The sequence below is a fragment of the Sinocyclocheilus grahami genome, unplaced genomic scaffold (genome assembly GCF_001515645.1).
Source record: "Sinocyclocheilus grahami isolate Dianchi unplaced genomic scaffold, SAMN03320097.WGS_v1.1 scaffold9.1, whole genome shotgun sequence".
Lineage (NCBI taxonomy): Eukaryota > Metazoa > Chordata > Actinopteri > Cypriniformes > Cyprinidae > Sinocyclocheilus > Sinocyclocheilus grahami.
The window spans coordinates 2,208,326-2,218,268 of record NW_015505188.1 but is presented as its reverse complement, the minus strand read 5'-3'; the positions used below and the strand labels follow the sequence as shown (position 1 = coordinate 2,218,268).

The window sequence follows — 9,943 nt, the reverse complement described above, 5'->3', positions numbered from 1 at the left end:
TATATATAATATTATTTAAGATATATCAAGAAAATATTAAGATGTATCTATTATCCATTTTCTTTTTTCCCCTAAAGTTCAATTATAATATTAATCAAGCTTTTTGCACAAAAACAATCATGATTTAGTTTTTACAACCATTTTCAACACTCTCTCTCTGAACCTTAAAATTAAACAGGTTTTCTGCACCCATTACTGTCTTATACAGGTCTAATACAGCTTGCACTGCCCCATTATTCAGTTGCAGCTTTTGGAAAGCCTGCATTAGATTGTGCAAGACTCCAAAGATCAGGGACCCTGCTAAAAATAAAGAGACCAAAAATTCATGTTCCAAAAATTCATCCAATTCTTTTTGGATTGATGTTTGGAGTTCAGAAAATTATAGAATGTTGTCATAGTGCAATGCATTTTATATCAAAACATCAAGGGAAGATCCAACTGGATATCAAATCCTTCACATGAAGCAAATAATGGAGAAGGCTATCACATAGAAGATAAGCAGAAAGCTGTTCACAGCAGTTGGGATCGTAATGAGCCCATGGTGTCAAGCGAATGGGCTGTTCCTGAACTCCAGAGAACAGGGGGTTTGGGGTTTATTATTTCTCTGCAGGGAAGCTTGAGAATGCATCTTCTTCTCACATTAAATGACAGAGGTCAGAAAGTTGGGATAGAACGAGCTGACAGGGTTTTTTTTTCTGGTCTTGACACAAATAGATTCTCTGCTTGCTACTTGTGGGTAGACTGTGATTCTGCAAGGTCTCCCCCCCACCCGCCACAAACACCCGGCAGCTTGAGGATGTGTGTGTGCAAGTTTGAGTAGAGAAGTTGCAATCATGTCATAGTAAATGAGCAAAGACAGAGTAAAGGGAGAGATATAGGAAGAAATTGTGAGATACTTTGGCTGTCAATCCATTACATTTTAATAAATATAAATACTTGATATGCTAATAAATTAACCAAATTAACTGGAAAATTTACTATAAAAAATTATATTGGCAATTATATTATATTATCATCATTTTATATTGGTAATATTTTTTTTCAGGGTTTAATTTATCAGATTGTAGGAACATTTGTTATCAAGGAATTTGCGTAATTACATTTTTTTAAAAAAATTAATTGCTGTAAATGGGTGGGTTAAATGGACAGTCCTAGTAAAAATATCTCCAACAAATCAATTCTCGGGAAAATCAGCCCAAAGTTAAGTGAAAAAAGGCTGGTGAGAAATGGAGATCTGTTAAGGCTCATATTTTAGTCAACTTGCATGCCACGTTCCACAGTAGAGAAGTGTGGACAGACACATACGCACACATATAGAAGGACAATGAGGAATGCTGATGGCTGAAGCTATAAGTAGAGAGTTATGTGCTGAGAAAGTGTGAACATTAAACTGATCTATGGAGACGTCACACAGGGAATGTGTTGTTTACATGTCGTGTGAGTGCTAATAGGGGCTGTACCGCACCTCTGTGCAGGCTGATGTTTCTCTCTCCTTGGTATGTGGTGTTGCAGCTTCCTGTGACAGCGTTGCATGGGCACATGTCGTGGCATTGGCACGGCTGCTTGCAGTTCAGCCCGTAGAATCCAAGAGGGCACTCTGGGACAACAAAGAGAGCAGAGACATGGTTAAGTTAATCTATTCATAGAGATAATTTGCTCCAAAATAAAGACAGTTGCCTACTTAGGCATGATTGTAGATGCACACTCGAAATATAAGCGGTTCCTCACAGTACTCAGAAATATTATGATTTTATGCTTTTATATGATATATTTGACCAAAATCTAAAACAGCATTGCATGCATCACTCAAGGCAATTCTAGAAAGCATTTCAAGAAAGAAAGGTTTGTTAAAAATATGTCTTAAGTTCTGGAAAATTGTTTCATCCAATTAAAGACGCACTTCACTTAATATTTGTGCGTGTTAAATATTTTTTGTGCTTATTTGAGAATGTGTTAAGTTTTGTGCTAATGTCAAACTATTGGAAACAATGATGAGCATTAGTCGAGTCTTTTGCTGACATTAAGTTCCTGCCAATGATGAGTGTTTCAGATCAGACAAATCATTGTAGCAAAAGTAATTACATTTACATTCAACTGACACTTTCATCCAAAGTAACTTACATACATGTTTTATGACAAAAGTTTAGGCATCTTAAACCTTTACCTGGAAATATATCTCTCACGTTTTTCATTACCCTACTAGAGCACATTCACTTGACCCTCAGGACACATACATTTTAAATATGTGCATCTGCTTATATTCCAAAAACGGTTGAGATTAGACCGCATACCTTGCTCACAGGAATCTCCATGGAGACCAGCAGGACAGGTGCACCGTCCGTGAACAGGATCACATGAGCCTCCATTTGCGCACATGCATGTTTGGTTACAGCCATCGCCATAGAAACCTGCTGCACATACTGTGAGAAGTACAAAGGAATTTCAGATGAACACATTGGTTTAAAATAGTTAAAATCACCACTGCTGACTGTAACAAACGTAAAGGTCTCGCAAGTACAGAGCCACTCAGAGCTTTATTTGATAGTCCAAATCTGTGTGACAGCCAGATTTACCCTCACCTTGGCTACAATTTAAACCCATCCATCCAGCATCACACACACATCCATCTGTTCAGAGAGAGGGATAAGACAAGAAAAGTAGAGAGAGAATGGTAGATAATGGGTTATCAAAAAAAAACTGAAATACTACTTTTAATGCAAAAGCATTTTCTCTGTTAAAAACATTCACTAACTACAAACAATCTTTCAAAATGTGTTATTTTTAGCAAATGTAATGGATGCAGTATAAGCTACATGCCTTAAATCACTGTCAAATGTCGTTAACACTTTACATTATATTATACATTAATTATATATTTACATAAATAACTGTAACCAAAGTTAAAATGCATTATATTTGCAGATTCCTTGTTACATCTGAAATTGACTGTTTGTTATGTGTGTTTTTTTTCAATTAAACTTACAGTTATACATTAATACAAGTTACGTGGCTACTTAGTCATGTATTCAGATAAGTAGACATAATGAATGTTATGATGAATAATGCTTGTGATCATAATTATTACAATATAAGGATTAATGCATTATATTTTCTCAAGGTGTAACAATGAATGGACGTTTTATGTATTATAACAGTGGTTAGAATTATTAATGAGATCATACAATGCATTATAAGGTGCATTACAAGGCTTAATTAATGAACTAAAAAAAGCTTCAAGTAAAGTGTGACCATAATGTCCTTTTGTGATATACAGTACAGGAGTGTACGAGAGAGTGACTCACTCTCAGTGCAGATCCCATGCTCTCCACATTCAGCCTGGCATGTGAGATTGGCACATCCTGGGCTGCTCCAGCCCTGCTGGCACACACACTGGCCCTCCACGCAGCGTCCATGTCCGCCGCAGTCCTCCGGCTGGCACAGCCTCTCATGAACACACAGCACAGTGGATACTGCCCGTGGGCAGCGCCACTTCGGAAGTTTGCTGGAATTTTGGCGAAAATGTTGAGATAAAACTTCCAAACTTAGCACACTGTTGTTTGTAAATGTGTAGTTTTGCATTTACACACCAGTGGTCTGAAGGGTAACTGGCCAGGGATCCGTTGAGGATATAAGTGGCCGAGCCGCCTCCATCCAGATTAATAGCGTTAAAGACATTCTGTTCCTTCAGAAACTTTGCCACTTGCCAGAGGTTCATTCTGCAAAGATAGTAGTTCACTAAACACATGTAAAAATAAACTGAAAGAACTAAACTGTACCTGAACTCCGGGTATGCACTACAAATGTGCATTCTCCATTTGGATTTAAATGGCTCACTGTGGTTTAAAACTAAGCTGACATTTTTGATGTCACAACCATGAGAACACGAACAATACTGATATGCAAATTAACCTACCAAAACAAAAGTAATTTATATATAACTCTTATGCATGTTTCATTTCATTTAATTTTTAAGTGAGTTTAATTAAGGGCCAGAGAGACAAAATGTTTCTTTTTTAATGTTTTTTCATATTTTAAAATATTATCACTATTCATCATTCCAATATCATCTATAAATCATTCTGTGATTATTTGGTGCTCAAGTCATGTTGAAAACAGTTGTGCTGCATAATATTTTTGTGGAATCCTTGATAGATTTTATTTTATTTGTTTCAGGATTCATCGATGAGTAAAATGTTCAAAAGAACAGCATTTATTTGAAATTGAAATATTTTGTAACATTATAAATGTCTTTACTGAGTCAATTTAATATATCTTCACTGAAAAAAAGTGTTAAATTCTTTAAAAAAAAGCAACAACTATATATTATGAGTTTGTTGCAAGAAACCTTGAGTAGCATTACAACTCAAAGTGCATAAAAAGCTAATAAAATCATGAATATGGCCTCTCTGAATGGAAAAAAAGCATTCTGCTTTTACATTGTCTTCTTAAGCAATAAATCTTGCAAAGGTACATTCTGGGTTATTTTTAATGTTGTAGCATGCACAGACAGACAGAGAGACGCGGAGGAATCAATGTTTACAGTGATAATCAGCTGAGATCCGCTCAGGTTCAAAGTCCATTCTCACCCTCTTACACCCGTCTGACCGTCGACATGGAAGAGGATGAGTTTCCCCTCTGCATCGTGACCCACCGCCGTACGGGCAGATATCACGTCCACAAAGTACTGGAATTTTCCTGCAAAATAAAAGATCAATGACCTACTGAATTCTATATTATAAGCTTTGAGCACAGATGTGTTTGAAAACAACAGGACTAAGTACCTGAACTACTGTTGAAAATACAGTTTTTCTGATATAGGGAGGAATTTTAGGGAGCCAGATAAACAAGCTTATCATATGCTCACACTTCAGACAGAATCTTGTCTAATCTTACCAGTCTTCTGTGTTTCGTCACATTCTGCCTGGATGCTCTCATTGATGTAGATCTCACCGTTTCTCAGCAGCCACACCACCCCACTGATCAACTGCACGAAGGGGTTTACCTGATCCAGGATGTCATCTTCAGACAGGTAGCTAAGAGTATACACAAGAAAGAGCAAGTGAGACAGAGAAAGATAGGACGGTGTAGCCTAATGGTTAAAGATCTAGTCTTGAGTCTGGTTAAAGATCCTGTCTTTGGTCAAGACACTCCAATAATATGTTGTATAGGCACAATTTTCTTTCCTGTGTTGATGTATCTCCTATTGAAATAGGGAGGTGGGGTGGGACATTTTTTCACAAATAGCCAGAAGCTATTCAAAAGTCTCTTGTTCATGCTCACCAAAGCTGTATTAATTAATCAAAATACTGAAAAAAACAGTAAAGGTGTGAAATATTTTTTACTATTTAAAATAGGTGTTTTCTATTGTAATATTTTTTCAAACATAATTTATTCGTGTGGTGGCAAATTTTCAGCAGCCATTATTCCAGTCTTCAGTGTCACACGATCCTTCAGAAATACGAAATTTGAATATGATGATTTGATGCTTAAGAAACATTTCTTATTATTATGATTGTTGAAAACAGTTGCGCCACGTATACATTGATGAACAGAAAGTTCAAAATAACAGCATTTGTTTGAAATGGAAATTATTTGTAACATTATAAATGTCTTTACTGGCACTTTTGATCAATTTTATGCATCCTTGCTGAAAGTATTAATTTTGTTTAAAAAAAATAATAATAATAACTTACTGTTACAAACTTTTGAACGGTAGTGCACATCACAGCCCAGTAAAACCACACTTGACAGACTGCACTATGATCTAAAGCAATAACGGCACTTTCAAAACAAATTAATTCCAGCAAAAAAAGCTGATGGTTTGGACAGACAAGACAGTATAAATATTATCACAACCAAAGGCACACAAACCATGATTTGCTATACTTAATACTGCCAGACAGGTTGGAGAGAAAAAGCATTTACTTCACAAATAAAACAAAACTGTATACTCATGAAAATTGTTTTGCCAGAAGAGACTGTAATGTGTTTATCTGTTAATGCTACACTGAAAGCTAACAGGCATGAACTAAAAGCCACAAATTGTTGTATTTCACACTGGATAAAGTGGACAGGAATGATTAGCAAAAAGCAAACATTTGATTTGATAAGGATTACACATAAATAATCCCTGGCTTACTGGCAGACCATGTGTACTATTTTATACTTTATTGACTATAGGCTGTTTTGAATTCCTTAAAGCTCATCCAGGTGAATGTCCAAATATGCTATATAAACACCTTATCTAACGCCAGAACACTCCGGTTAAAGGCCCTTAACGTCATAATGAATGACAGACTGAGACAGTCTGGGTACATGGCGTTCCAAAGTACTGCCTATTATTAAGAGCACTGGTGCATTATGCAATATTGCCATGTTTTTGTAAAGATTCTATTTTAGGAAACAGATGTTCTACGGGCCCTGTGTACCCATGACTTACTTCCTCCAAATTCTGCACCCATATTTAGGTTGAGGTTTGTTACAGCACCCTGCAGAAAAGGAAACCACTTTGTGCTTACAGACGTATGCTAACTGATAATGTGGCAGTGTCCTCAAGTACACTCTACTAAACATCGTCTTTTGTGTTCCACAAACGAAAATGAATGTCATATGGTTTCAAAGAACATGAGAGTGAGAAGATATGGAGAGAATTTTCATTTTTGGGCGACCTATCCCTTTAAGGGTGTGATACAGCATAAGTACAGCTTAATCATAGGCAGGTCAAAAGTACACCAGCACCCAACCAGGAAAGACTAGCTCGATTTTCTATTGTTTCTTGGGACTCCACACAAAAAAACAAACACTGTGGTATTGCAAAACATCACACAGGCCAGGAGAAAAACGGCAGAGAGTGAGACCTCGGGCTGTGCCCTTACCCAAACACGAGCGTCCCATCCTTTCGGATGCCAAACTGAGCATTTTGAATTCCTCCACTGTTCCTCACCAGTTTCCCATCACTTATGACATTCCCCAAACACTGGCCGCTGTCAGTGTCAAAGAAGCCTCCATTCTGGGCGACGAGGCACTTTCTGGATTTGGCAGTGAGCTCCACCAGCTTTCTGTGGCTCCACTCGCACCCTCCAGGGCCTCCTGGTTCCAGAACGGACACGGATCTCAGTGGGTCATGCACCTCTGTGATGTGGCCGCTCACCCATCTGTGAACGCCAGAGTCATCGGTGATGACGGAGATGAATGTATTTGACTTGAACACTGGAGCGTTAGAGTGCTTGCTTGCTGCCCAGGTTTCGTGGGTTACATTGCCATGAGCGACGGGCTGACAGTCCCTCACGTGGCGGTGAGAATGAGATGGGCCGTGGGATTTGGTGTAGGGTAACAAGAGGTCGTCATTCAAAGAATGTCTGTGGAAAATTAACATGATTAAATCAGAGAAATAAAGAGCAAATTGTGTTTGTTAAGCTAGTTAGGTTAACTTGGAGCATGTGTGTAACGGATTCAGAGAAAATGAGTCCCTCTCCTAGATCCTACATCTTCCCATGGTAGCATGTGGATGTGGTTCATTGTTCTGCAGAGTAAGCAGATTTTCATACGCACGTTTCTTTGAAAGACACCTGCTGTTTTGTATACTTCTCAGTCTAAACCCAAGACAACATTATCTGAGGAAAGAGTAAAAAATCAGTTGAGGAGCAGCAGGTGTTGAATTTTGAATTGCGCAATTCTTATGGAAGTCTGGGTTCAGCAGGTGGTTGATCAATATGCAAATTAACTATAGATTTAGTTGGGAGTGTGGTACTGTACTGTGTGTACACACAACCTAATGAAAACTCCAGTTAAGCTAATAATACCTAAAAATAACTATTTATTAATCTGCACATTTATCTCAAAATTTCTATATTATGGGAAGTTATTAAAAAAATAGACAGCAGGGAGCGCTGTTTTTAAAGTCTTACGTTTAGGTAACTTTAAAGGAGACATATTATGCCCCTTTTTACAATATGTAATATAAGTCTCTGGTGTCCCCAGAATGTGTCTGTGAAGTTTCAGCTCAAAATACTCAACAGATCATTTATTATATCATTTTGAAAAAAGCTTCGGACCAAAAAGCTGTGCTCGAACCACTGCTGCCAACTAATTTTCAGGGGAAGTTGCTAAAGGAAGGTCGATTTGTTGGTAAAGTTGCTTAATGACGTTGTGATGTCATTGCGTGATGACGTCATTACGTAATCACGATGCAAAAATTGTCACTACATCAAATCTCAGTAAAAATATATATTTTTATGTTCATTTAGATTGGTTCGTAAAATAATATAAATGCATAATATAATGTTAAAATATAAATCACTTTTTATATACAACATTGAATTATTGAACGAACACTTACACATTTTTGAAGGATTACAAGTTTTTTTATTAGCTAGTGAACTAGTAACACATTCTGACCAATTAGTTTTAAGCAGTGTATTAGTAGTCAGTATGCTGCACTCTAAGAAAAGAATTCACAGGTTTTTACCGGCACTTTAAATTACGCATTGTATTTTGTGTTTCGGGTTAAAGGGTTTACAATGAATAACGGATAATGGATAATGTCCTGGAAAATGACTAGAAGCCTACCTTTTCCATTTTTCTAGATATTTTTCTTACAGTGTACTAACTGATCAACAATCACAGGTACAACAAGGTGTATCATAAATGAACAATTATTAAATTATTATTATCAAATTGAACAATTGCAAATAGCAATAATTTAATTCACGTGATGTGTGTACTGCTAGGCATCTTTGGTTTCCTCTTTTTGTGAAATTTAGATGGAAAATGTGTGCCTTTTATTGTTCGAGTCACTTATCAAAAGTTGCTAAAAGTAGCCAAATAAAATTTTAAAATAGCTAAATTTGTTGCTAGGTGCTTTTGGAAGAAAAGGTTGCTAGGGTAGTCTGAAAAGTTGCTACATTTAGCAACAAAATTGCTAAACTGGCAACACTGTTCCGAACATGCTTCCCAGACATGTTTTGTAAACATCCTCCTCTTCTGCTATTGGTCGGACAAATAATCACGCCATTGGCAAAGAGTTTCCTCCTCATTTTCTGATTGGATGACTAGAGCGGGCCGCGGTTAGACTTTTTCTGTCTTTTTTTCTGTTTACAAACCCTTTTAGGGCTGTTACAGAGCCAAGTAATATATATATGTTACAGACATTTTTTGAATTCCACTCTAAAAATTACAGCATATGTAAGAAAAGAAACAACCATATATATTTTTTTCTTCTTGTGCAATAATTAACCAGCTATTGAAGGGTGAAACCGAAACCAAATTATAATGTTGTCTTTTATAATAAAAAAGCTAATTGCAACAGATTTTCAAAATAAGTCAAAACTGCTAAATACATCAACACAAGAAGAACAGGCTACAACGTTGTAATTCTAAATCTCAGGCGTTTAAAAACATTTAACTTCGAGAGTTTTGATCATCATAGCTGCACTACATAATACACGTCCTTACCGGATGTCTTTGCATCGGGACAAACATATTCCCAGGTATGTAAAAAGCAAAGAAATCTGAACGAAATTCACAGACGATGTTGCCATAAGACATACGTATAATACAATAAAATAAAATAAGTTACTGGCCCGGTTACATCCGTTTTCTTCGATGAAAGGACTTTCATCTGTGCTGGTCATATGATGCGAATCACATGATCACGCCAACTGATCTTATCTGTCAATCATTTCTTCATTAACTGTAAACATTTAATATATGTAGACTGCATTCAATTGAAAATGTATTAAATTTTAAGTGCCATAATATGGTTCACTCTGAAACGAAACTTAATTCGATTTACTGTGGAGCGGAACGTACTGTCAGAAGTGCTTGTTTACAGGGGAGCTGTAATAAGACGCACACGCAGGAGGAGGAGGTACAGCTCAAGGATACCTAGGTTTGCAATGGCATCCAGTATAAACATAAAAATTGGACTTTTAACCACCAAAAA

At 36.8% G+C, this 9,943-nt stretch overlaps 2 protein-coding genes across 5 annotated transcripts in view; one reads left to right on the top strand and one right to left on the bottom strand.

Annotated features, from left to right (window-relative positions):
• LOC107591935 (N-acetylglucosamine-1-phosphodiester alpha-N-acetylglucosaminidase-like) overlaps window positions 1-9,691 on the bottom strand; it is a 13,205-nt gene extending 3,514 nt beyond the window's left edge. Inside the window, exons 1-9 of one of the 2 annotated variants that reach the window (XM_016281229.1) lie at window positions 9,454-9,691; window positions 6,876-7,358; window positions 4,894-5,033; window positions 4,587-4,695; window positions 3,588-3,716; window positions 3,303-3,502; window positions 2,580-2,627; window positions 2,292-2,420; window positions 1,466-1,597 (exon numbers count right to left, since the gene is read on the bottom strand). In XM_016281229.1, coding sequence (XP_016136715.1) covers window positions 1,466-1,597; window positions 2,292-2,420; window positions 2,580-2,627; window positions 3,303-3,502; window positions 3,588-3,716; window positions 4,587-4,695; window positions 4,894-5,033; window positions 6,876-7,358; window positions 9,454-9,632 — 1,549 coding nt within the window. In that variant the 5' untranslated portion in view covers window positions 9,633-9,691. Of the gene's footprint in view, window positions 1-1,465; window positions 1,598-2,291; window positions 2,421-2,579; window positions 2,628-3,302; window positions 3,503-3,587; window positions 3,717-4,586; window positions 4,696-4,893; window positions 5,034-6,875; window positions 7,359-9,453 lie in introns of those variants that run through there. The other variant, XM_016281238.1, reaches the window with a different exon arrangement.
• A 5-nt stretch (window positions 9,692-9,696) lies between these two features.
• LOC107591959 (NADH dehydrogenase (ubiquinone) complex I, assembly factor 6-like) overlaps window positions 9,697-9,943 on the top strand; it is a 12,398-nt gene continuing 12,151 nt past the window's right edge. Inside the window, exon 1 of one of the 3 annotated variants that reach the window (XM_016281267.1) lies at window positions 9,697-9,914. In XM_016281267.1, coding sequence (XP_016136753.1) covers window positions 9,897-9,914 — 18 coding nt within the window. In that variant the 5' untranslated portion in view covers window positions 9,697-9,896. The other 2 variants (XM_016281258.1, XM_016281250.1) reach the window with 2 other exon arrangements.